At 44.9% G+C, this 27,155-nt stretch overlaps 3 protein-coding genes across 3 annotated transcripts; 1 reads left to right on the top strand and 2 right to left on the bottom strand.

The window, feature by feature from the left end:
* Window positions 1–998: 998 nt before the first annotated feature.
* Window positions 999–14,115, bottom strand: LOC125550606 (exocyst complex component SEC3A). Its single transcript, XM_048713629.2, has 25 exons — window positions 13,818–14,115; window positions 10,758–10,834; window positions 10,306–10,386; window positions 10,147–10,214; window positions 9,231–9,333; window positions 8,872–9,038; window positions 8,454–8,571; window positions 8,185–8,289; window positions 6,592–6,693; window positions 6,368–6,505; window positions 5,894–6,022; window positions 5,720–5,800; window positions 5,550–5,624; window positions 5,079–5,252; window positions 4,847–4,997; window positions 4,695–4,759; window positions 4,343–4,513; window positions 4,158–4,237; window positions 3,381–3,462; window positions 3,029–3,126; window positions 2,785–2,893; window positions 2,628–2,696; window positions 2,183–2,248; window positions 1,512–1,601; window positions 999–1,388 (listed from the first exon to the last, which is right to left on the bottom strand). The coding sequence occupies exons 1-25, from the start codon at window positions 13,987–13,989 to the stop codon at window positions 1,278–1,280; spliced, it is 2,682 nt and encodes an 893-aa protein (XP_048569586.1). The 5' UTR covers window positions 13,990–14,115; the 3' UTR covers window positions 999–1,277.
* Window positions 14,116–18,935: 4,820 nt separating this feature from the next.
* LOC147974738 (uncharacterized) lies at window positions 18,936–19,781 on the top strand. The gene has a single exon (XM_087520127.1). It carries the CDS (start codon window positions 18,936–18,938, stop codon window positions 19,779–19,781), a length of 846 nt encoding a protein of 281 aa, XP_087376253.1.
* Window positions 19,782–21,208: 1,427 nt separating this feature from the next.
* On the bottom strand, window positions 21,209–23,435 carry LOC147974737 (uncharacterized). Its single transcript, XM_087520126.1, has 6 exons — window positions 23,360–23,435; window positions 22,877–22,987; window positions 22,634–22,800; window positions 22,285–22,507; window positions 22,070–22,173; window positions 21,209–21,739 (listed from the first exon to the last, which is right to left on the bottom strand). The coding sequence occupies exons 1-6, from the start codon at window positions 23,433–23,435 to the stop codon at window positions 21,209–21,211; spliced, it is 1,212 nt and encodes a 403-aa protein (XP_087376252.1).
* Window positions 23,436–27,155: the final 3,720 nt, after the last annotated feature.

The raw sequence follows: 27,155 nt of genomic DNA, 5'->3' as shown, positions 1-27,155 counted from the left end.
CATTTTGATGGACTTCCTTTGCCAACATCCTTTGTAAATTGTAATCGAACAATCCTCAGACTTCGGGCTGGTTTTGGAACATATCACGTATAAGGTAGACTGCGGCTTACTACCTTCTTATTTATCGAAAGAAAAACTAAGTGGCTAAACTAGCAATCATGCAGTTAGGGACAGAAACGTAAATTCAGAGAGGAAAACTGCCACTAGCCCTAGATTCCACCAGTTTTTTTCTTCTTCTACATAAAAGGCTCCAGATCTGCATCTGCCAGTCAGCTTCTCCCTCTTTCTTCCCTTCTCTTCTAGTTATCCTTCTTTGCTTCTTCCTCCTGTTGCCGTCTCAATCTTGTTTCTCGCCGAATTTCCGCTTCCGCTTTGCTTCCCGTCTTTGATTTCTTCGCCCAAGTGCTTTCAAGTGTACTAGAGATTTTCTGTATCGTGCTTTGTGCTGTGAAAGGGCAATCGTTTTTCTTCCAGTTTTCCAACGGAATTACTCCATGTTTTTGCTTAAGATGAGTACATGACCGAGGGAGCCATGCAGCAGTGATAGACAAAAATGACTCGTAATATCATGAGGTTTGTTCTGTAATAACAAACCATGATTACTTTCAAGCACTGTTGAGCTGCATCTCCATCGCTTCACATTTTGAGTTTTGACGTCACATTCTCATTTTTATTGTCCCAATTTGTGTTGTCTTTATAATTCGTTGAATGAAAGCACCACATCACTACAAAAACATCTTATGTTACGGGACAGAGAGAGTAGTTAAAAACATCCTATATTACAGGACAGAGGGAGTAGTTTGCGGGACGCCGCTTGCACCCCTATCAATATGTGACCGATCTGTTTCAGTGATTGGTATCTCGCTCTGTCATCGGGCCAATCTTTTCTTTTTTTGCCGCAAATAGGCAGTCTTCAAATATATCAGCGTGACCCAGATGAACAAAGCCGAATGCGGAATGCGCACACATTTTAAATTCACAGCAATAAGATTGAGACATGAACAAGAAACCTTTCAGCGTTTAGATGATCACATGCACACAATTCTCAGACTTGTTACATTCACATTCCTTTGCGCCAACAGGAGCTGGTTTGCGACCAGACAACAGCTCACATCCATTTCTATACACATACAATTTGGCAAGTAAACAACATACATGTAGAACCCACCCTAAAGAGGCCTAGAGAAAGGAGAACCTGCAAAATCCAATAGAATGAATTGAATATAGATATAAGCTACAGCACTATGAAATGATACATGGCGCTGCACTCATTGTATCTAGAAGCTAGCAAGGGTGTCCCTCATCTCGGCAACCGGCATTATAGGCTCGTTTCCGTAGATCCGTGTCACCATCTGGACAAAGCTCTCGTACTTGTCCAAAAACTCTTTCTGCAAACGACCAAGCAGGAATCGTTAAATTAACGTGTGAACTTGCTGCTCTAGAAAATTATAAACCAACCACGACTTCAAACAAGCAAATGCAAATTGATAAAGAGTGATTAGGCCGCATACCTTGCATTTATCCCATAGCGAGGGAAACAATTCATCCGAAGTCAATGTCTTCTGCAATCTTCTGTACATGGCACCAATTGACTTGTCAATCTGCACAGTTTCAAAATTTCATGAGTTCACTTTACACCAGCATCTTGAACAGAACAAAATGCTATGGGTGACCCTCTGATCATTATCTCAAAACTAAAGATGGCATGGCGAATGTGCACTGTGATCCATATGAAGCTATGTTGAGACAACATTCAAAAGTGGCATGCACTAAGTGCATACAAAATGAGTTGGACCCTGACACAATACAACCAAAATCCCCAAATCAATGGAATTACACTGCACGCTCCTGTGAAGATATTGAACTGGCAAGGCGTCAAAAAAGGTATCTCATCGACCATCTCAAATGCGAAAACAACAGACCCAGTTTCATTTGTCTAAAAAAGATTTGACCCCAATCACAATGAAAAGATGCTCAGAGTTTGAGCTATTTTTATTTGAGGAAACTAAAAATCTTATATTGTATGACTGCACACAAGAAGGGCAACCCTATCTACCACTGAGCCATAAGTTCGGTCCTTTTTTGAACGAACATGACAAGATCACTTCTGCTGCATATGGAATGTTTTTGCTAGAAAGCACAGAAATACACTGGAGTCATGAAACAATTTGTGTCTACTTACCCCAGATAAACTTGATTTCAGCACCCTCCTTAGATCAGTTTTTGACAACCCAAGCTGAAAAGGTATCTGAGGAGAAATCATAAAAATTAGTCGTTGCTGAAAATGACAGGGATATTGGATATCAAATAATCGCCACTTGACAGAATGTAGTACACGCATGTGAATAGCTAGAACATGTAATGATACCCGCTGCCTTTGTTTTCTTCTACTGAACCCATAACAACAAAATGGTGCAAGATTTTTTTTAAAATAAATCTATAAATGCAAAAAATAATGTTTCAAATTTGTAACTAATTTTTGTAGAGCGTACGAAAAAGGCACATTTTGCCAGTTTTTACAAAAAAAGTTCAATTCAGTATTGCTAGCAAGGACTAGAAACCAAACCATAGAGGTTAGTACAACACCTCAAAGTCTAACACAGATACTATGTGTAAAGTTAGCTCACCTCCTCAGCAGCTATTGTGTATGTCAATTCATCGACTTTTCGAGAAAACTGAAACAGCCTCTCGAATTGCTGCCATAGGCCAAAGCAAGAAAGATCTCAGATTTTTGAAAGGAAGAAACATATCCACAGCAAGTAGAATCTAACTATATTTACATACAAGATAAATGAGTGAGCTGATATGGCGAGTGCAAGCTTGTTCATAGGATTCGCTAGCCTGGTGGTAGAACTTTGCAAGAGTTGGCACAACATTAGCCAAGTCATAAAGACTGCATAAAACAATGCATATTGTTAGTCTCCTAGACCAATCTATGCATTAAAAAATGACAAAGTAACAATGGGACAAGTCAAATATATGATGCTAAGAAGAATTTACTATGATTTACGAGACAAGGAAAAATAACCTGTTCTGGAAAGCAGCATAATTCTCGATCAGTACAATATCCGCAGTTTTAGGATCACTTTGTGCAATTTTCTCCAAAGTTGTGAACATTGTGCTAACCTATTCCAGAGTACAAGGAGCAGTTCGTTCAGAGAGAAGGTTAAAGAAAGATCAATGGCCTAGTTAAAATGTATATTTATCAAGGAAGTAAAACTTAGCAGCTACAAAAGATGCTAGTACAAATTGGTGATGTCCATAAAAGCAAAATAGGACTAACATATTAGTTCAATCAATAAGTCACAAATTTAGTACTAGTACATATGGAATACCAAAAAGGCAAACAGGTGCAAGATTGGAAGGGCAGTTATACTCACTAGCTTTGTGTATGCTTTATCAATCAAGTCTCTAGATTGCCCTTGAATATACTGCTCCATCCGTGATGCAAGGACAGCAAATCTAAATAAAGTGATGAGCATAAAATGATCAGACCGTAATATATTTATATTTGCAAACACCATGGTTGATACAAAACAAACACTACAATCATCATATGACAGAACATCTGCACAAGTGCACATTGAGTGTTTCTATTTCTCAACAGCTCTAATATAGAAACATAGTCAACACTGTCAAGGCTGTGTAAGTGCATTTAGGCCCCCTAATGGGTTTCAGTTCATTAATAACACCATTAAGGGACTAATGTTCTAATCAAGTATTTCGGGGTTTAGTCCCTATTCTAGTTGGAAATGGTGACCCCTAAAAATGAGAAAAGAAAAGACAAGTCCCTATTCTAGTTGGAAATGGTGACCCCTAAAAATGAGAAAAGAAAAGACAAGTCCCTATTCTAGTTGGAAATGGTGACCCCTAAAAATGAGAAGAAGAGTTTTGGTTGTAATTTTTTATAGGCTTATGGTGGATCAACTCTCCACATTGAGTCTCAAGGACAACAGTACTGTCAAGAAGGGCACTACTTAATCTAGGGATGACCACATCGCCAAACCTTCAATCATTCCCTAAAGCTTTTCCAAAGAAAAACTCTAAAATTCTACACATCTCCAGAGCCACCTCCGAAGTAGCATAAAATAATAGCACCATGCTGCAAGGGATGACGAATGTATTATGCATTTTTTAAATGCCAATTCATCAAGTACCTCGGGATGTAGGCTAGAATTCCCGTTTGACGCACATTTCTTTCATTACGCTCAATTTGATGGCACGCTTCGTCAATGAACTGGAATCAGATTAGAATCAAAAGGTACAAGTGAGAGGGAGGAAGCAAGTGAATCTCTTCTAAATAGCTATAATGAAGCTTTTCAGCCTCAATAGGAACACTAACCCTGCTAAACTGTACTGATATTCTTGACTCCAGGTCATCAAGTAGTTTTCGAACAAAGCCTGCAGCATCATCTTTCTGACCAGAAAGGTAACGTTCTGTAATACCATGCATCGAAATGCAACGCAGGGGATCAATCTTGTACGCCCAATCTACAACTGCATAGAAGTCTTCCTGAAAGTGATGGAAATAAAAGTGCATTCCTTGATCAATAAAAGGAGTGTAATACTTCATAACCAGTTGGTTATGTCAAAAGGATTGTACATTTGACTTGCATAATAGAACTCCTCCCTTTTGGTATTATAAAACTGATTCTTCTTGTGTTGGTTCTGTGTCAACATGTACTAAAATATACCTGGATTCCATCGAGCAGTTCTTGAAGAGCATCATTCAATGTACCCAACTCCACAGATGTATTATCTGGAAACAGAATCATTATAGATTGCACACTAGGTCTATTTGAGAGAAAATGAGCATACATTCATCTACACAAGATAAGAACAGTACCTGGTTTGATATCATTGCCATCCGGATCCATAAGACTCAGGTCGTCATCATCAGGGTCATTTGCTCCAGATCTACGCTTGTTAACGTTAGGAGCACCAGCTGGAACAAGTGCAGGTACTTCGAAGCACATAAAATGTGCAAAGAAGGAACTCTGCAAATGTAATATTCATTAGTTTGTCTGTAGAGCCAAACAAGTACAATAAGAGCTGCATTCAAGGAAAATAAGTATAACCTCATCCACAAGCAGCGGGATAAATATCGTAAGCATCCTTGAGTATGCATCAGATACTGTTGAAGTATCAGCACTACTGCCATTCTGGCCAGCATTATTAGAACCTTCAAGCCAAACAGCGGGATTTTTTGGTGCTTTCGTACTTGCACGAAGTTCATTTGCAAATTCACGTGCCTGAATCAAATTACATGAAAAAACCATTCTAAATTATACAACTCATGAAATACAAGAGCTAACGCATATTAAAAAGTCAGGTATAACTGAAAGCGAATAAATAAAGCTTAAGTACACCAGTGTCATTATATAATATCATTCCCAAGTTTGCCGTTAACTTATTGTCATTTTGAACACCGAATGTAAGTTAGAGAACAAAACGAACAGAAAAAATGCCGTTAACTGGACAAATAGGAAGGATGTAAAAGCGCATAGGCAGCATATCAAACAATAGAATTTAATTATCTTTGTCCTGACCTCTCGACGAAGTAGCAAGTTAAGAGATTGGCAATACGCCTTCCTTAAGGGGCCTAAACAGCTCTTGTCCAGACTCTGCGCACAAATGAGCAACCACAAATGTAAAAATGGGAATGATGCCAATATGTAATAATATGACATATTAGGAATACAAATTAAGGGTATATGACCTTTAAATGCTGAAGAAGTCGAGCATAGGTCCTGCATTTATACCTTAGGTCTGCATGATCAGGCCGCTTCAATTGCCCTCGCTACTTTCAGTTCAAAGTGAATTATCTAAGTCATTTCACCCAAAAAGTGAAAAATATGATAAATTACTGCAAACAATGGGACTATCACTAAACCTGAGAAAAGTAGCTTTTGTCACTTATCATAAAGTCCACCAAGCTAGAGAAGTAGTTCCTCAAGAACTCTGATGCTCGTTTAACAAAAGTTATTTTCAGCTTCTCCAGTTCTGCTCTTTTTTCCCTAACCTGATAGAATGAAGTTTACTTCTTTTCTGGCTCGGAGTTGCAGAATAATGACTGAATTTAAAGCAATCACAAGCAGAACTTAAATTGAATCTGTTTCTGAATTATTATGTCCCAGTGACTCAATCTATTAACCATACTCTGAAACAAAACATTTAGTAGCAGAACCTTCTACCAGTTTGTTCATTTACCCATATAACCAATTCAAGTTGTAGCCACGGTTTATTCAACGTTCAGGTTGCCCATACTACATTATTAACATGACAAAAAAAATACATGTGTGGATTTGGTATAAAACTATGAATTAATGTTGTAATAACCGAAACAAGAGTTCATAAGATAGCTTACAGCCCGCATGTTAACATAGGATGGGTCCAAATTTGGCACTTCGAGGCAGCGAATGGCCCCAGTCAACCATTCACAAGCCTCAACATTTTTCAGCATACGTGACTCCTCAAATGATCCTCCAGTTAGTGATGCTGCAAACTGCATTGCATTTCAATAAAGTAACACAGTATTAGGGATTACTAATTGACTATGGGAGATGAATATCCTCTCTGTCTGAACCATACCTCCTGCGGAATTCGCAACCGTTCAAGCAATTTCTCCAGCTCCTCAACAAGTCCTTTATTATTTACAGACTGCATCTCCAAGCCATTGTTACGTGATTCGATCTGCAAAATATGAGCATAATGACTTCGTCAAAGAAAGTTATGCTCTCCACATTTTGAGGGAGCATAAGATGAAACTGATTTCAAGTATCGCGGTGTCATACCCAAGAAAGAATCCTACCCAGACTGAAACTGATTACAAGTGGCCAGTTACGGCCAGTAACAGGATATACCAATTGGTACAATCAAAGCAGTTAAAGCAGCTCATATATTTCAACAGATTACTGCCAGTTGTGATTTGTGAGTATAATAAGGTTGATGCTATCCTTAAAAAAAATGTTGATACTAAATATTTCGGGTAGAATCACATTTTCAGTGTCATAAGTACCATGACCTAGAAACAATCTAGTGCTATGGGCATGTGGCAAGCCCGCAGCGACAATAAATAGCACGAGCTCAGCATGGGTTTATGTAGCAACCCCATTTGTGTGCATTAAGAAAGGCACACATGTGAGGCCGCTGCCTCATAGTGGGCTCGTGTATTTCTGCCTTATACGTGTCTTCGAAAAGTATCATAGGAAAGGGATTAAATTAAGTGTACAAATGCCTTGTTGGTTGGTCTTTGCATCTGTATGAACATGATTCAAATTATAAAGAGTACTATTCAGTTAGGAAGCTGGTCTAGTCTAAGGATTGACGGTCCATAGTATTTTCCTGTTATTCCACTTGTTATAAAACTCTAGTGTGTGGGGGGGGGCTGTGTGCATCCTAGTTATGCAGAGGCCGGGAGTGATCTCAGCATGATTGTATCATCTTGATGTAATGATCTGAGTTCAATAAAAGCTTCCTTTATAGAAAAAAAAAAAGTTAGGAAGCTCGGGTTTCTGGTTTCATTAGGAGTCAAGTTGTGATCGTGGATCGAGTCAATCATATAAATGAAGGGCTACCATGTAAGCCATAGCCTTTCAATCAAGGAATGAAGAATCAATAGTTCAACTAGACCTTCGAGTCTTGTTTCTGTCACAGGGATTAGGCTATGCGGAAACTAGATGAGGACGACTGCCCTATCCCGGTCTTCGAACTCTTACCAAGCCAAACCATAACACCTAAATTAAAGGGGGGGAATCAGCAGAACATGCCAGCTACTGATTAAAATTAGGCAATTTCAGGGCATATTATATTCTGATAGAGTGCTAAGTGTGCTTTGAGATGATTTAATGCCCAAACAATGTTGGTCTCGTACTAGTTCCAACAGGTAACTAAAAAACATACTCCAGCTAGTGCTAGTAGCCACTAAAAAACATACCCCACTATTTCATAGAGTCACACTACAAGGGCTACAATTTTGAACTCAGAAAACTAATATAGCGGTTGTGAAACATGTCGATTTAATGGATTGGAATATTTTTCTACTTCGAAAAGACATCTACAGCTTCTCCGATTCATATTACTTGTCAACCAAACGGATGTATCTAGACGTATTTCAGTGCTAGATACATCTGTTTGAGCGACAAGTAATATGAATCGGATGGAGTAGATTTTTATGAAGCATACCGACGAAATATCTTCTCTCATATGCCTCAGCTTCAGATTGAAAATTCGTAACCACTCATCCATATCATCTATGGTTGCACTAGCAGCATCAATACCCTGCAAAACCTACAAATCCAAGCAGTTGCCAGTCAATGGAATAAAATAGTGTGACAAAAGAATCAACTCGTGATTTTAACAAAAAGTGGCACGCAGGCAGCAACGCGGTTTGATATCATAGAAAATCCATTAGCATTGCATAGAAATTTGATACGGCAAAATGAAAGTTATACCTCCTCTATTAAAGGCTCACTTTCCAGCAACTGATAGACATTAGCTGCTTCCAAAGCAACAAGCTCCTGCTTCAATCTCTCGGAGAAAGCATCGGCTTCACCAATGCCCATAACATACCTGCATTATCTACATTTGTCAAATATCTGCTACCAACAAGCATGCCAGGAATGCTAGGTTGAAAACAAGCAACAGAACAGAACAAAAAATACCACTAACAGAACAAAAATTAATTACTCACTCCGTCTCATAATATAAGGGCATTTTTTACACTACACTAGTGTAAATATGCAGCTTATATTATGGGACGGAGGGAGTAGTAAATATGCAGCTTTAAAGAGCATAAATTAAGCTGACGAGAAAATATTGCTAAAAGAAGTAATACAGCAAGAAATAGCTAGTAATATGGCCGTTTCTTACGTGTCAAGAAGTGCCTCCATGTCCTCCTCCTCGTCCTTTGCTTGAGATACAAGATCATTTTCAACAGTAACTTTTGCCGTTACTTTCCTCTCGGTCTGAGTAGCAACAGATGTTTCTCGCCCTTCTTGGTTGTTATTCTCTTGGTTATCCAGTGTCAATGTATTTTCCTAAAAAGAGATAATTACAAAATATCAAGCCAACGGGCAATTGGAGTCACTTAATCTGTATATAAATCTATCGGACGCTTGTAGAAAAAATTAGTCCACTTGTAGTATTTTTTTTTGAGGGACATAGAGGGGGTGTGGGTATGGGGAAGGTAAAAGCAGGTCTTGGTAATGGGAGACAGTTTCCATATGCACCTTTGCCCAGAGAGCTAACTCCACAATATCAATTCCAACAACTTTTGGAAGATAACTAAGTATCTCCTTGCAGATGTTCAAGATACAAAAAAGTAGACGATTCCTGCAAAATAAATAAACAAACAATTGTTAAAAGTCTCCTAGGTCACCACATCAATGTGATCTGCCTTAACTTTACCATCCAAACAGATTAGTGTTAGTCTGTTACATTTAGTTTTTTGCAATACATATACATAGAACTAGTTTGCTACTCCAGATCTGCTAAAGGACTGGGTAGCTTCAAAATATTGTTTCTGGTTAATCTCTCGTTTTTAGTTAAAAGGCAGTGCTCCAGGCATTTTCTTAAAACATGGGCCCAAGCCAAAGCAATACAACACAGCGAGAACAGCATGCAAAAAATCTTTTGAAGAACTCAACATGACAATAGAAAGCAAAGCAGGCACTACATGTGTACAGTTAACTTTTCTTGTACATATGTTGGGCAAATACAGCGCAGAAAAGATACAAAAAGTTTTTGCAAAAAAAAAATCAAAGGAGAGTAGACAGCATGTAAGATAACATTATTACTCCCTCCATCCACATATATAGGGCCTAATACGTTTTTTAAGGTCACCTTTGACCATGGGTTAGCACAATAATATATGGCATGCATGTTATACAAAGCATACCATCGAATTCATATGTGAAAGGAGTTTCTAATGATATAATTTTGTATCATATATCTTATATACTAATAATTTTATCATTGGTCAAAGGCTACCTCGAAAAATGTATTAGGCCCTATATATATATGGATGGAGGGAGTATCATTTTGCTAAATGTATAGACTTCAAAAAACGTGTAAAAAAAGGAAGGAAAACAGGCTAACCAAAAGTAGCTGATCTAACACCACAAAGCAGACTTTCTAGGGAACAACCTGTCATCAATGTTTCGCATGGTCCATTGTGGAGGAGCAACAGTCTGACTCCTAAGGTTATCAAACCCCTGCAGTGCAGTTTATTAAATGGTTAGAAGTGGATATAACAAATAGCTTCTTTAACTACTGCACAGAAGAAGAATGCAAGGGGAACTATACCAGAACAAATGTGCAACCACTAGGGTCACTTGAAATAACCTCAACCTTTGTAAGATGTTTCAACTTGTAAAGTTTAGCTGGCTGAAACAAAAGGATCAGGTTAAGTTTCTAACAGGAGACTGAAAAGCAGAGGAAAAGTACCACAGAACGTAGTGAAAATCCTTTATCTGAACGGTTGACGATGCATGTAAAATTCAGATACTGGGGATGTTATGCAGACATGATGATGATTCATGAGGTAGACAATGATCGAAATATAGAAGTGCATATGCAGCATTAGCCAATAAAACTACACAAATCCAAACAGTTTTTTCATCTGGTTGACAACCGCATATCTACATAGGTGAAAGCTTTAACATAATTAATGCCACTAGACAAGCCAATGTTGTAACTCCTGTTACAAACTGGAGAAGTATTAACAGGGAAGATTTTACAGTATATAGGAAACAAACCTCGAGTACTGCCCCTGATGAATATTTCAATACTCGGAGAAAAGCTTTATCTGCCTCGCCTTTTGACGAATGTTTAGCTGCATGAAGTTAGTACTGTTTAGCACATGCTGTAACATCTTGTATAATAGAACAGTTATTGTCTAATAGTTTCCGAGCACAGAACAATTGAGCCATAATAGATTGTCATCCGAGCTACAGCAGGTAAATAAAAATAGTAAATCTTCACCATTGAAGAAGCTAACATGTATCTTTGTGTACATATCGTTTGGGTGGACAATGGTGACCAAAATACAACTATAATTTACTAGGGTTTTTTTGCGGGAAAACTTTCGATCAATTCATCTTCAACCATGATAGTACAACGAACACCAGAAATAATAAAAATTATATCCAGATCTGTAGACCACCTAGCAACAACTATAGGCACTGAAGCGAGCCGAAGGCACGCCGCCGTCATCGCCCCTCCCTCGCCGGAGCCGGGCAAAATTTGTTGTAGTAGACAGTCGGGAAGTCGTCGTGCTAGGGCCCCATAGGACCAGCGCACCAGAATAGATCGGAAGGATCCAACCCGAAGACACACACGTAGACGAACGACAACCAGATCGAGCAAATCCACCAAAGACAGATCCGCCGGAGACACACCTCCACACACCCACCGACAATGCTAGACTCACCCCCATAGGACCAGCGCACCAGAATAGATCGGAAGGATCCAACCCGAAGACACACACGTAGACGAACGACAACCAGATCGAGCAAATCCACCAAAGACAGATCCGCCGGAGACACACCTCCACACACCCACCGACAATGCTAGACTCACCCCACCAGGACGGGGCCTAGGCTGGGAGAACCTTGTTCCATCTTCAAGGAGCCGTTGCCATCTCGTATTCCTGAGCAGGACACAAACCCTAACAAAACTCGAAGGAACGTCTAAAAATGAAGCCCTCCTGCCGGCAAGGGCCGGGGTCCACCGCGCCGCCATGGCCCTAAGGCCACCAGGGACGAGGAGGACCGATGTCAGTGCCGGCGGGAGGCAGAGGAACCTTAGGCTGTTTTGTGACTCTCGAGTTTGTTATTGCTTTCTTTATGGCGTCTTGAAGACGAACATATGTAACTATAATTGACTGTAGTTAACCAGGGAGGAAAGGATTAACTCTCAAAAGAAAATTACTTCCAGTTAGATTATGTTCCTCAATCGATCCAATTAATCAGTGTTGCAGCGAACCTCTCCTTGCACCAACAATTGAGTAGCAACAAAGGGCGTAGTGCACCAAATAGAAACTGGACCAATCCAAAGAAAATTTGAGCACTCATAGTGTGCTTCGGACAAAAAAGAAGACATTACCACTGGGATCAGAGCCATCTAGATAATGTTCTCCATTCAAACAGTTACATCCCAAAATAAAATTGTCAACCCAGCAAGCATAAATGTAAACTCTACTGACAATCCTACAAGCAGCCCAGCAATCTCTGCTAAAAGATCAACACATAAATTATGTGAGAAAACATATCTCGGCTCCTTGAGTTACATGCACAGATTTTCAAGGCCTGTTTGGGGACGTCATATGCTAGCGTTCATGCATGGGAAAACTACAGATTGCTGAAAGAGACTGCCTGGTTAACCAGAACTGGAGAACTCCTGGGTCAATTAAGTAAATCACTAAATCCACAGGGAGAAAATAAGTACCTCCTAAGTCCTAAGCCATTTGTCCTTTGACAAGTTATGGAGGTCTCTCTCCAACAGCGCGACACATGAGGTGCACAAGGCCTAGTTGATGACAAATCAACAAATTTACTGATGCCATCCAATCCCATGCATCCTAAGACCAACGATGGCATGTACTACTCCAATGCCAGGGTCTCACACAAATTTCATGCTTTGCTTTTTGTTTCGTGGCGTTATGGACTGATACACTTCATCCACGCGTTGCGAGTTTGATCACAATATAGAACTTTTCTATTGGATTGCTTCCATGGATTGACTTAGAAGTTCTCTTCTAAATTTTCCTTTCTGCTAGGTCAGTTTGACATCTCCCGTTCACTTAGTTTTCTGCTCATGGCCATTCTGCTCCTTCTTACTGCACATTCCAAATGATCGAGATTTTTGCAAGTTGAGTGCAAAAACTTGCTTATTTCTGTTGCAGAGCAGGCAGCAGCCATTGTCCATGCGGGGGTACGGTGGGATGGGATCAGATGGCCTTGGATGAATTTGTGTACTGATTCGCTCTTGAGGCTTGTACACCTGATAGGCTGCGCCCTACAATGATGGCCCTCATGAGATGTGAATGCTCATTGTCATCTCTGATCAACCGCATCACAAGGAGATACCCAATTAGCTCTAGCACCGCTTGGTCAAGTCTAGCCATAGGTCACCTGCTCCATTGCTAAGTTCTGCAAACGATCCATGTACTAGGTCTCCAGGTGCCAGTGTTTGCACTTCATTGATCTCAGCTCTGCATGGTGGGAGCTCTAGCTGACAAGTTATCCGTATTTATGCACCCTGAAAAGGATCCGACTAGTGAATTTAAGCTACTTTCAGCATCGGCTGCAGCTCCAGCTTCCGATTATTATTTTCAAATTGTGCACCCTTGCAGCATGTAGTGATATTTTGTTTAGGCTTACAGTGCCACGTGCAAGAAAGATCACTAATTTTGGACATTCAGAGCTAACCGCGTGAAATAAGCAAAAAAAATGGATCTGCCGATTCAGCTAAAAACCAGCGAACGTGTAGTGACCTAGTCAACCAACCAAACCAGCTACGATCATTAGTTGGATCCAAGCTACCGAGATCCCAACTCTCGCATGCCGAACCATAACAACGGTCTCATGGGTCATAAGTGGGGAAGAACAAGATTCGGCTGCAAACAAATTCCTCGCTGAAGCAGCAGGGCTCTCCGGTCAACGAAACCAGCACCGAACTAACCGCCCGGAGGCTGCCCCGACCAAGTCAAACCCTCGCCGCAGCAGCACAGAACAAGCAAAATCGAAGCAGCGATATGTAGTAAGCTGCACGGCAGCCACTACGCGGGAGGAGAGGGGGGAGGAGGAAGCACTGACTGGTGAGCGCGAGGACGCGGGGCTTGGCGAGGCGGCCGAGCTTCTCGAAGATGCCGCGGCCCTTGGCGACGCGGATGGAGAAGGACACCTCCTCGCCGCGCGCGCCGGAGGCCGCCACGGCGGCCGCGCATGCCCGGCGCAGCTCCGCGTCGTCCGCGCTGGACTTGGCCATTCGCGCGCCCCTCGCCGGCGCCTGGCTCCCGGCGATCTGAGGATGGAGGGGGGAGGCTTGACGCGGTGGTGGGGAAGGGGAGGGGAGGGGAGGGGAGAGGTTGGTGACGGGCACCGTGCTGCTGCGCTGGTGTCGCCTCGGATTATTACTACGAGTAGTCAACAATCATTTTACGGTTTATTACATTTCGCTCTGGGCAGGAGAGGAGCGGGCGAGGCGGGTCGGAATTGGGTCTGGTTGTTGGTTCACTTTTTTTTTTGAGATGGAACACTGCGATTCCATAAATCACACAGGCACAGCAGGATAGCTGGCCAGGTACACCAATACATCGTCAGGGACACCGTCGGTCCACAGCTGCCTACGGCTGCTAGTGCATGTGCTAGTTATGGCCAAACCTGCTCTAGGGTTAGGTAACCCTGGCGACACCATGGCGGCGGCGCAGCCGCCGCCCCCGTCCGGCGTGGCTTCGGCCCCTGCCAGCTGCCGTCCCATGTGCAGACGACGTCTGCCCTATGGACACCTTGCGGCCCCGTCCGCGCGCTTGCCGTCGGGACTCCCTGATCGGCTCGGTCCGCAGCTCTCATCTATGATAGAGTTTGGCGGCTGCACAACCCTAAACCCGTTTGCTAAGGAAACGCATCGGAGCAACACCGCATATGCAGCAGATTGAAGGCAAGGTTCGCAGTTTTCCTTAAGGTCAGGAAGCCACCGGATCGCACCACTCCAACAGGCAGGTCGCCGGACAAACTAGCTCCATGCGTTGCGATGTCGCCGGCTGCGTCCCCCTTTGCGATCCTGCCGGCTGCAACCATGGAGAAACCGGAAGGCGGTGGGGGCGATTATGGGGCTCCCCTAGTGGACGCTACCCGCCCGAAGCCGTCTGATGGTGGAACCGGGGTTGCCCTGGTAGGTAGTGCATGCGCGCTGGCCACCGTGGCGGTGTACAGGGGCCTCAGTTTCGCCTCTGATGCAGACTCTACCTTCAGTAGGAGCAGCCGTAGAGAAGGCCGGCAAGGTGTTCACAAAGCCAATACAGCTTACCAGGAGATGCGTGGACTTGGCAGTCCAGCTACTGTTCGGCGTAGGGGGCGTTCGTTGCTGTTCCACCTGAGTTCGTGGACTGGGCTAACAGAGATGCTACAGCAGATTAGTACTACCAGTGTGGCAAGTGCAGCTGCAACACAGGTGCAGGAGGTGTTCGTTGCTATCCAACTTGAGTCGTATGCAGCGGGCCAACAGTGGCACAACTCACTTGTCCCCTGGAGGTCCAATATGATCCTGGCCTTGCAATACCTCTTGTCGAACGCCCGCGCTGCAGATGCAGAGATGCCAGAGGACACATCCACTCTTGATAAACACAACACTAGTGACCTTCTAGATGTTGGTTGTCAGGATACTCTGGGCACTGCTTTGGTAGTGCACGCCAGGGTGAGCGTGAAGAATAAACCCGAGGGGACACCAGAGAAGCAGAGGCTAGGTGAGATGGGAGGTTGTGCGGCGTCTGTCGCTTTGGAGAAGGAGAGGGATGATACCATGGAGGCAACCGGCCCTAGGGCCGCCGGTCAACTGACGGGGCCATCAGTGGCGCCCCGTCAGGAGCAATGAGTACCTTAAGTTGGAATTGCCGAGGGGGAGGGAACTCTCGGACAGTTCGGGATCTCGTGAGTTTGGTGCAAACTCATTCCCCTTGTATTGTCTTTTTATGCGAAACTAGACAGTCAAAAGAAAAAATGAAAAGATATCGCCCTCGATTAGGCTTGAGTGGTTTCGAGGCAGTTGATAGCAATGGTCTTAGTGGAGGTCTCGCACTATATTGGCACGAATCTGTGCAAGTTGATGTAAAAGATATGAATGAACGATACATTGATGCGTATGTGACTTCTGTAGCAGGTGAGCCACCTTGGAGGCTCACTTGCGTCTACGGCGAGCCCCGGACGGAGCACCGACACCATATGTGGTCGCTCCTTCGGGATCTTCACCTTCGGGTAGACATGCCATGGGCGGTGATTGGCGACTTCAACGAGGCCATGTAGGGATTCGAGCACTTCTCTGACACTCCTCGCCCGACAGGTCAGATGATTGATTTTCGTGATGTATTGGAATTATGTGGACTAGGTGATCTTGGTTTTTCAGGACTGTCGTACACATATGATAACCGGCGATCTGGACGAGCAAATGTCAAGGTGCGGCTAGACCGGGCAGTGGCAAATAATCTGTGGCGTGATTTATTCATGGAGGCGAAAGTCCAACACTTGGTGGCACCAACCTCTGACCATGCCCCGATCCTCCTTCAGTGGGTTCCTGAACCGCCTAGGGAGAAGGCGGGCAGGAGGTGTCGCCACTATGAGGTGGCGTGGGAACGTGACCACGCACTGTCGGAGGTGATCCTACAGGCTTGGACAGCGGCTGGTAGTATGGGGGACCTAGGAGACGTTGCAGCGGCCCTAGGGGAGCTCATGCATGCGTTGCAAGGGTGGAGTAAGAAAAAATTTGGTAACGTGATAAAAGAGATTAATAAATCACGTACCCACCTTGAGGAACTAATGGCTATGAATGCAGATCAAAGAACCATCAGGGAAGCCAGAGACCGCCTGAATGAATTACTCTATAGGGAGGAAATGATTTGGATGCAACGGTCTCGTATTGACTGGCTATGAGAAGGCGACCGGAACACTAATTTTTTTCATCATAAGGCGGTTTGGCGGGCACGGAAAAATCGTATTAAATCTCTTGCCGATGAGTCTGGGGAAGTACAGACGGAGAGCACCAAGATGGCTGATATGGTCACTGAGTATTTTACCAAGCTTTTTACTGCCGATCCATCCCTTTGTGCAGACCCAATAGTTAATCTTCTTGGCACTCATGTTACTAATGGTATGAATGACAAACTATGTGCAGAGTTCTCTGATAAGGAGATAGGAGATGCGCTTTTTCAGATTGGTCCTTTGAAAGCGCCAGGGCCGGACGGCTTCCCAGCCTGTGTGTTCCAGAAAAACTGGTTGGTCATGAAGGCCCAAGTCACTGCCGCTGTAAAGGAGTTTTTCCGGTCAGGGATTATGCCAGAGGGGGTGAACGACACTGCCATTGTTCTCATCCCAAAAATTGATAATCCGGTAAAGCTTACTGATTTTAGGCCCATAAGTTTATGCAATGTTATTTATAAAGTGGTGTCGAAGTGCCTAGTGAACAGGCTAAGACCTATGTTGGAGGACATCATATCACCAGAACAGAGCGCTTTCGTTCCAGGTAGACTGATTACAGATAATGTTCTCGTTGCATTTGAGTGCATTCACCATATTCAGCAGGAGAAAGACCCAGCAAAAAGTTTCTGCGCCTATAAGCTGGATCTGTCTAAAGCTTATGACAGGGTTGACTGGGGGTTCTTGAGGCGGACGATGCAAAAGTTGGGTTTCGCTGACCGATGGGTGAACTGGATTATGACTTGTGTCACCTCGGTTAGATACACTATCAAATTTAATGGCACCCTTTTGGATTCGTTTGCACCGTCGCGCGGGCTATGACAAGGTGATCCCCTTTCACCATTTTTGTTCCTGTTTATTGCTGATGGGTTGTCTGCTTTGTTAAAGGATGGAGAGGAAAAGAGAAAATTCTCATCCCTGAAGGTATGCAGAAGAGCTCCAGGAATATCTCACTTGCTGTTCGCGGACGACACCTTGCTCTTCTTCAAGGCTGACCCACAAGAAGCAAAGAATATCCGCAATATTATTTTGGCTTATGAAGGGGCCACGGGGCAGCTAATTAATCCGGCTAAATGCAGCATTTTGTTTGGGAAGCATTGTCCTGAGATCTATAAGGAAAATGTGCGTATGACTCTACAGGTTCAGCTCACCACTTTTGAAGAAAAGTACTTGGGGTTGCCGACGCCTGAAGGTAGGATGTCCAAGGGTAAATTCCAAAACCTACAGGCACGCTTAATGAAAAGGATTATTGCTTGGGGAGATACACTTTCTCTCGCAGGGAAGGAAACAATGATCAAAGTTGTTCTCCAAGCTATTCCCACTTATATGATGGGGATCTTCAAGTTGCCCATGTCTATATGTGATGACCTGAACAGAATGGTTAGAAATTTCTGGTGGGGTTTGAAGGAGGGTAAGCAGAAAACACACTGGATGGCTTGGCCAGAGATCCAAAGGCATAAACAGTGCGGTGGTCTAGGATTCCGTGACTTCAGGGTGTTTAATCAGGCCCTGCTAGCGAGGCAGTCTTGGCGTCTTCTAATTAAACCCAATAGTCTTTGTGCGCAGGTGTTAAAAGCTCGCTATTACCCCGACGGACGGCTAGAGGACACAGTGTTCTCTGGGAACTCGCTTGTTACCTGGCAAGCGATCCAACACGGCCTCGAACTCCTCAAAAAGGGGCTGGTGTGGCGGGTCGGCAGTGGGACACAAATTCGCATTTGGCGGGATCGATGGCTGCCTCGGTCACCCTCAGGCCAGCTCATTACCTCGCAAGGCACGTGTAGACTTCGAAGGGTCTCGGACCTGATGGATGCGAGAGGTGCTTGGAGGTTGGACCTTCTTCGTCGTCACTTCCTGCCAGTCGACATCGACATCATCACAAGCATCAAGACCTCTCCACGCGCCACGGAGGATGTCCTAGCCTGGGCTCCGGAGAAATCTGGTGTCTTCTCCGTTCGGTCAGCCTACCGCTTTGCCATGGACGAGCGCGAGCGTCTATCGGCAAGCGCCTCGAGCAGGGCACCGGATGGTCGTCGCGCCATCTGGAAGACCATATGGGGGTGCCCTGCTCCCCCAAAGGTACGAGTGTTTGCATGGCGGCTGGTCTCAAACTCCCTTGCTACTTGGGCTAATAAATTTTCTAGAACTTTGGAGCCTAATGATATGTGTCCACTTTGTGGTGTGGAACGCGAGGATGTCTTCCATGCTATGTGCAGATGTCCACGGGCAAAGGACCTATGGGGCGCGATGGCGAAGGACTGGATTCTTCCGGACATCAGTTTGATCCAGAACACGGGGCCGGAGTGGTTATTCGGTGTTCTGGAGCCCCTCTCAGATACTTCTCGCATGGTGGCCCTAATGATATTCTGGAGATCATGGCACGTTCGTAATGAGATCATTCATGACAAGGAACCGCCCCCCACAGAAGTTTCCTGCAGATTCTTGCATAGCTATATTTCTTCACTTCTCTGTATTCAGCAGCACCCAATGGGAGATGTTGTAAAAGGTAAAATGGTGCTCACAGACCCGGCATGCCTAGCTGGTGTAGTTGCTGCGCCGGCGCCGAGCACGAGAGGCGCAGATCCGCGACCAACAGAGAAGTGGGAGCCTCTCCCTGATGGATGGCTAAAGCTGAACGTCGACGGTGCCTTCTCCGAGCATGCAGGTAATGGTGGAGCTGGTATGGTCCTGAGGAACAGCGACGGCAACATTATCTTCACTTCATGCAGACACTTGTTTGCATGTGATAATGCACTACGAGCTGAGTTGGAGGCGTGCAAAGAGGGAATTTCTCTTGCGCTGGAATGGAGTTCGTTGCCTTTTATCATTGAAACGGACAGCTCAGTGGCTGCAATGATGATCAGCCAAGCTGCTGTTGATCGATCTAAGGATGCTGCACTAGTCCAGGAGATCAAAATGCTAACCAGGGGTGATAGGAGGGTCCAGGTGAAGGCTATTAAACGTGAGAGGAATCAGGTTAGTCACGAGCTTGCTCGTATAGCTCGTACAGACATAAAAACTGCAGTTTGGCTGGGTTCTGGCCTTGAAGGGATTGTAAATCTTTGTGTACTGGATCAGCTTGATTCAGGTTGATTAATACAAATCCTTTTTCCCCCGCAAAAAAAATGCATGTGCTAGTTTATTACAGCCCCTGGGGGCATACATAAATTCAACAGAATTAAAGTTTAATCGAGCAAAAGACCGGATATCTTTTAGTAGATGGTGTTTGGTTCTCTAGTCCTAGGAATTTTTCTAGTCCCAACTAAAAAGTCCCTAGTCCCTAAAAAGTTCCTCCCTGTTTGTTTCCATAGATTAAAAAGTCTCTAATCCCTTCCTAGAGATTATTAAATGACCATGTTGCCCCTATTATATATAAAAAAAATTAAACAACACCATGGGGTGGCGGGCCAATGGGTGCATGGAGGGGCATTGTTGGAAAAGTCCCAAAAAGACTCTCCTTGAGAGTCTTCTTCATTTAGTCCCAAATGCCTAATTTAGTCCCTAAAAAGTCCCTCTCGTTTGGTAAAGAAGTCTCTAAGAGGGACTTTTTCTAGTCTCTACATAAAAAAGTCCCTGGAAACAAACACCCTCTTAGAAGAACACCTTCAGGAGCCAAGTCGTACTCCGTACTCTGCAAAGCTTTCACCAAAGATTGGCAATCAGACTCCACTTGGATAGCCGTCATTCCCCAGGAGGATGCTACGTGAATTGCTTCCCAAGCAGTGGTCGCCTCGGCCTGGAAAGTACTGGCCACATGCTGAAGCTTACTAGTCCCTGATCCCCTTATGTCGCCAATGTTGTCTCTGGCCACGTCCCTGGCCACGAATCCCCAACCGCCACACCCAGTAGAGACATTGAACGCCCCCGTCCACATTAATTTTCATCAAGTCGCCGAGCGGTTTCTGCCAGAAACGGTGTTCCTTGGGTTGTGACTGGGATTTGGGATTACTGCATAGTTGTAGTGATTCAGCAGCCCAGAACCTGGCGGACATTGCAGTCCTCTCCACTGTGTCTGAAGACTCCCCAGCGTTAATTTTATTGCGGCAGTCCCACCACCTCCACAGCATACATGTAACAAGCACCCGTTGATCTTCAGGTAGATCCAGCACAACCTGTATTACTTCCTTTGCATCAGTGCAAGAACACAACTTTTCACGAATCTCATCCAGCTCGAGACTACGCCACATCTTTTTAACCTGTTTGCATCTCAGGAACAAGTGAGCCCCATCTTCATCTAACCTTATACAACATACACAGAGTGTTTCACAATCAACCCCTCTCCTTTTTAGAGCTAGCTTCAAAGGTAGACTGTTGTGTGCTAATCTCCACATGAACTGTTGGATCTTTGGTTGGCTGGGGATGTCCCAAATTTTCTTCCATGGGAAACAGAGTTGCTGACCTGAGATTGACGACGAGGCTGAGCTAGCATCTCTTGCTTTGACGTACAATTTGTATGCAGATTTTACTAAGAATTGGCCTTTACTATCAGGGAACCATGCATAGAAATCTTCAAACTCTTCTCAGATTGGTGTCGCAAGGATGACCTTGGCATCTGCGTCAGCAAAGATATTCCTGACCAGCTCCCTATCCCAGTTCGCGGTTTCTGGATTAGTTAGTTCACAAAGCTGAGTAAGAAGGCACCTTCTTCTTGGCGTGATGGGAAATCTCTGGCCCTCCCTATTCAGCCACGGATCCTTCCAGATATTGACCTCAGTCCCATCACCAATTCTGCATATTAGGCCCTCCTTTAAAAGATGCGCACCCTTCAGGATACTCCTCCAAGTATATGAGATACCAGGTGCTGGTGCAGCCTCAAGAATTGATGTAGATGGGAAATAACGTGCTTTAAGAACTTGTGCACAAAGGGAGGTTGGGTTATGGAGGAGCCGCCACGCCTGTCTTGCTAGCATAGCGACGTTGAACCCATATAGATCTCGGAATCCAAGGCCCCCATCCTTCTTCGGCTTTGTCAGAGTCTCCCAACTCAACCAATGCAAAGTGTTTTGCTTCTCCTGCTTTGCCCACCAAAATCTGCATATCATGCTCCCCATCTGCTCGCATAAGGATTTAGTAAGGTCAAAACATGACATGGCAAATGTAGGTATTGCTTGAGCACAAGCTTTAATTAGGACGTCCTTCCCCATCTTAGACAACAATCTCTCAATCCAACCTTGGATTCTTTTCCAGATTCATTCCTTGAGATACTGAAAGGTTTTTGCTCTATCTTGTCCCACATAAACAGGTAACCCCAAATACCTTTCGGATCTAGCCTCTGTATTGATATGTAGCTCAGCCAGGACACTTTGCTTCCTCTCCCTCCTTGTGTTTTTGCTGAACATGACCGATGACTTATCGTAATTAACAATTTGTCCCGAGCACACCTCATACAGATGTAGTATACTTTGCAGATACCTGGCACTTTCGCTTGTAGCTTTAATCAGTACCAACGAGTCGTCTGCAAACAATAGGTGGTTGAAACTCGGGGCTGCATTGCAAATACGAATACTAGTCAGAGTTCCATTCACTTCTGTCATGTTCAGTAAGGAGGAGAACCCTTCTGCGCAAATGAGAAAGAGGTACGGTGAGAGGGGGTCACCCTGACGGAGGCCGCATTGGGGCAGCACCACATCCGTACACTCTCCGTTCACTTTGAATCTGTATGACACCGTGGACACACAAAGCATGATCCGTTTGACCCATGTCTCCTCGAAGCCAAGTTTATAAATCATCTTCTCCAGAAAATCCCATTCCACCCTATCATAGGCTTTGCTCATGCCCAACTTCACTGCAGCAAACCCTTCCTTTCCTCTTCTCGTTCTCTGCATATAGTGTGTACATTCATAAGCAAGCAAAATATTATCCGTGATCAATCGGCCTGGAACAAAGGCACTTTGGTTAGGTGAGATGATGTTTGGAAGGATTTGTTTCAACCGATTTGCAAGTACCTTAGAGACCAACTTATAAACAACATTGCAGAGGCTGATTGGTCTCAAGTCTTTCATGCATTCTGAATTTTGCACCTTAGGAATCAGCACAACACAAGTCTCATTCCACCCCTCGGGCATGGGTCCCCCATTCAGCACCTCAAGCACTTCCGCAACCAGCTTTTCTCCTACAATGTCCCAGTATTTTTTTGTAGAACACAGATGGCATGCCATCGGGTCCAGGGGCCTTCAGGTCACCTATACTTTGGAGAGCTTCAAACACTTCCTTCTCAGAGAAGGGCTCCTTCAAAACCTCATTCATTTGCGGGGTAACACGTGCATCAACCTGACTCATCATCTCCTCCATTCTTGTTGCTGTGTGGGACGTAAACAGATTAAGGAAATAGTTATTCACGACTTCCTTCATGGCCTCCTTCTCCTCCACTACAGTACCATCTTCTCTCCTCAATTTCTTAATGTGGTGTTTCTTCTTTCTACCCGAGGCTGCTGCATGGAAGAACTTCGTATTTCGGTCGCTTCCCTTCATCCAATGGACATGTGCCCGCTGTCTCCAATATAACTCCCTCTGATCCTCGAGCCTCCCCAGTTTAAATCTAAGTATTTCCTCCCTCCAAACCTACTCTGCACTAATGCTGCTCCTTCGACACTTCTCTAACTCCTTCTTTGTTTTGCTAATTCTTTTCTCCAAGTCCCCCAAAATATTTCTACTCCAGTCCACTAACTCACCCATGACTCCTTTAACAGCTGCTGCCACCCCCTTTCCTTCCAACTGCACTCCCTTCTTCCAAGCATTTTCTACCATCGCCCTACAGTCCTCTTCCTCCAGCCACTTCGCCTCAAACCTCGACATAGAGCTCCGAGTCGCGCCTTGATGTCTCTTAGCTCCTCCTTGTGTGTCAATGATGATTGGTCTGTGGTCCGAGTGTCGAGGATCTCCGTTAGTGACCTTAAAAGCAGAAAACCGGTTGCACCATGATTGTGTAGCCACTGCTCTGTAAATCCGCTCCTTTATGTAATTAATTGTAGTATGGCTGTGATTTCGCCATGTAAATGCATCTCCTATGAAGCCCAAGTCTCCAAGTTCACATGCCTCAAGTGCAGCTTTAAACTTGTCCATGCAATTCTGTGATCTAGGTGCCCCCCTTCCTTCTCCCATGGGTGTAAAACCTCATTGAAGTCTCCTGAGCAATGTAACGCCCTCGATGCGGCTATATCTCCCACGTGTCGAAGCACGACTTAGAGGCATAACCGCATTGAAAGCAATGTCGCAAGTGAGGTAGTCTTTGCAAACAACCCATGTAATACAATAAGGGAAAGAGGTACATAGTTGGCTTACAATCGCCACTTCACACAGTACATGTATAAAATATTACACTCATCCAGATACACTCAAGGTCCGACTACGGAACCAAAATAAAAGAAGACTACCCCGAATGCTACACAGATCCCCGATCGTCCCGACTGGGCTCCACTACTGATCAACTGGAAACAGAACAACATAATGAACACGATCTTCAACGAGCTCCTCCTTGAGCTTGGTTGCGTCACCTGCACGATATCATTGGCATATGCAAGCTGGTTTTGGAAGTATCTGTGAGTCACGGGGACTCAGCAATCTCACACCCTCGCGATCAAGACTATTTAAGCTTATAGGAAGGGTAAAAGGTATGAGGTGGAGCTGCAGCAAGCGACTAGCATATATGGTGGCTAACATACGCAAAAGAGAGCGAGAAGAGAAGGCAAAGTGCGGTCGAGAAACTATGATCAAGAAGTGATCCTAGAACAACCTACGTCAAACATAATTCCAACACCGTGTTCACTTCCCGAACTCCGCCGGAAAGAGACCATCACGGCTACACACGCGGTTAATGCATTTTAATTAAGTTAAGTTTCAGGTTTTCTACAACCGGACATTAACAAATTCCCATCTGCCCATAACCGCGGGCACGGATTTCGAAAGTTCAAATCCCTGCAAGGGTGTCCCAACTTAGCCCATCACAAGCTCTCACGGTCAACGAAGGATATTCCTTCTAGCGGGGAGACCCGATCAGGCTCGGAATCCCGGTTATAAGACATTTCGACAATGGTGAAATAAGACCAGCAAAGCCACCCGAATGTGCCGACAAATCCCGATAGGAGCTGCACATATCTCGTTCTCAGGGCACACCGGATTGTCCAAACTTCCGGTAGGCCAGCCTAGAGTTGCCCCTGGTGGCCACCGGCGGCTGATAAGTTGGACCAACACTCAGAGGAGCACTGGCCCGGGGGTTTAAAAAGATGACCCTTGGGCAGGCCTACCCAAGGGAAAGAAAAGGCTAGGTGGCAAATGGTAAAACCAATGTTGGGCCTTGCTGGAGGAGTTTTATTCAAGGCGAACTGTCAAGGGGTTCCCATTATAACCCAACCGCGTAAGGAACGCAAAATCCGGGAACATAACACCGATATGACGGAAACTAGGGCGACAAGAGTGAAACAAAACACCAGGCATAAGGCCGAGCCTTCCACCCTTTACCAAATATATAGATGCATTAATTAAATAAGAGATATTGTGATATCCCAACAAGTAAACATGTTCCAACAAGGAACAATATCTCCATGTTCCAACCAGGAACAAACTTCAATCTTCACCTGCAACTAACAATGCTATAAGAGGGGCTGAGCAAAGCGGTAACATAGCCAAACAACGGTTTGCTAGGACAAGGTGGGTTAGAGGCTTGGCTTAACAATATGGGAGGCATGATAAGCAAGTGGTAGGTATCGCATCATAGGCATAGCAAAAGAGCGAGCATCTAGCAAGCAAAGATAAAAGTGATTTCGAGGGTATGGCCATCTTGCCTGAAATCCTGCAAGGAAGAAGAACGAGTCCATGAAGAAGACAAACGGACGTAGTCGAACGAATCCTCACAAACGCAACGTTATCGGAACCAACCTGGAGAAGCAACACCGGAAAGAAGCAAACAACATAGTAAACAACCATCACATAACATGGCATGATGCACAACCAAGTATGATGCATGTCCGGTTTAATGAAGCATGGCATGGCGAAGTGCAACAAACAACACTACAAATTAAGTGGAGCTCAATATGCAACTCCGTTGCATATTGACGAAACACCACATTCAAGTATTTAGTTTGATCTCGTTTATGTACCCAACAATATTAAATGTTGTTAAACATGGCAAGAGGGTGAAGCAAAGTAAAACTACCTATCTAGTCAAGTTTAAATGAGGCCGGAAACAACGAACAACAATTCCGGAAAATCCTCATATGCATATATTAGGTTTGGTACTGTTCTGCCCTAAACCATATTTTATAGTTGTTAAACATGCAAAGTAAATACACCATGATAAACTAGGCATTTTTCTACCCCATTTACATATAAAGTTTGTTAGGTTTGGAGCTACGGTTATTAAGTTATGGAATAAATCATTGTTAACAAGTTATTTGAGCAAATTTAAACAAACACCATTTTGAGCATTTCAAACATGGATGAAAGTGGCATATTATTAATCTACACAAAATTCTAAGCATTTTTCATATATAAAGTTTTTACAAATGATGCATGGTTTGTGAGTTATTAAATGCATGTTGCTGAGGGACTTTTCTGCAAAACTGCATTCTCTGGAAAAATAGCTAAAACACAGAACCTAAAAAAACTACACAGGCCGGATCTGGAACAGGGGCCGAATTAGGTGGATCTGGACTGCTCACGTTGGTCCACATGGCCTGAAACGGAGAAGGCCTGTCGCTGGGCCTTGCGGGAGGAGCTTGGCGCTGCGCTGCGCTGCGTTGACCACGCGGAATCGAAGCAGATGAACCTGCTTCGCTCGATGCAGAGGAACAAGCAGCAGAAACTGGCCTTGGCGAGCCGACAGGTTCAGCAGAGCGTAGGGGTCGCAGGTCAACAGAGGAGGCGCTCGGCTGGGTCAACGCCGGCGCGAGGCAGAGTTGGACTTGGCGCGGCGGTTCCAGGGACTTGGCGGGGCTCCAGGATGGTGCGGCGGTGGATCCGGGCAGTCGAGGCGTGGTGGCGCTGCAGTTCGCGAGGCAGGCGCACGGGCGGAGCTGGAGGCCATGGCGGCGGCCAGAGCACCAACGGCGGCGAGGACGAAGCAGGGGCGACCCGAGGTCGCAGGTGATCCGGGCGGTGCGGGGGCTTGCGGCTCGGCACGGGGCTCACCCATCCATGGTGGCGGCGTCCTGGTGGCTTCCTGTAGAGAGAGGCGAGAGGGAGTAGATGGTGAGGAGTGAGGACGGGGAAGAAGAGAAAGGAGGGAGCACGGGGAGCAGGGAGAGGGCAATGGCCTGGCGGTGGCGCTGGTCTCCTGCGGCGCACGGGGAAGCCGATGCACGGAGCTTGGTGGCGAGGACGATGCAGGGGTGCGCGCTAGGTGCTCGTTGTCCTGCTCGATCAGGAGCGAAACAGGGAGGTGGCGCGACTGGCCTGGTTCAGCCGCTCGGTGTTCGTGTTCCGTTCGGGATCGTGCCGAGGAGGGAGAGGAGGCACGGAGGCAGATCGGGA

The sequence above is a fragment of the Triticum urartu genome, chromosome 4A (genome assembly GCF_056163025.1).
Source record: "Triticum urartu cultivar PI428250 chromosome 4A, HENAU_Tu73, whole genome shotgun sequence".
NCBI classification, from domain to species: domain Eukaryota; kingdom Viridiplantae; phylum Streptophyta; class Magnoliopsida; order Poales; family Poaceae; genus Triticum; species Triticum urartu.
This window is presented reverse-complemented; position numbering and strand designations above follow the sequence as displayed.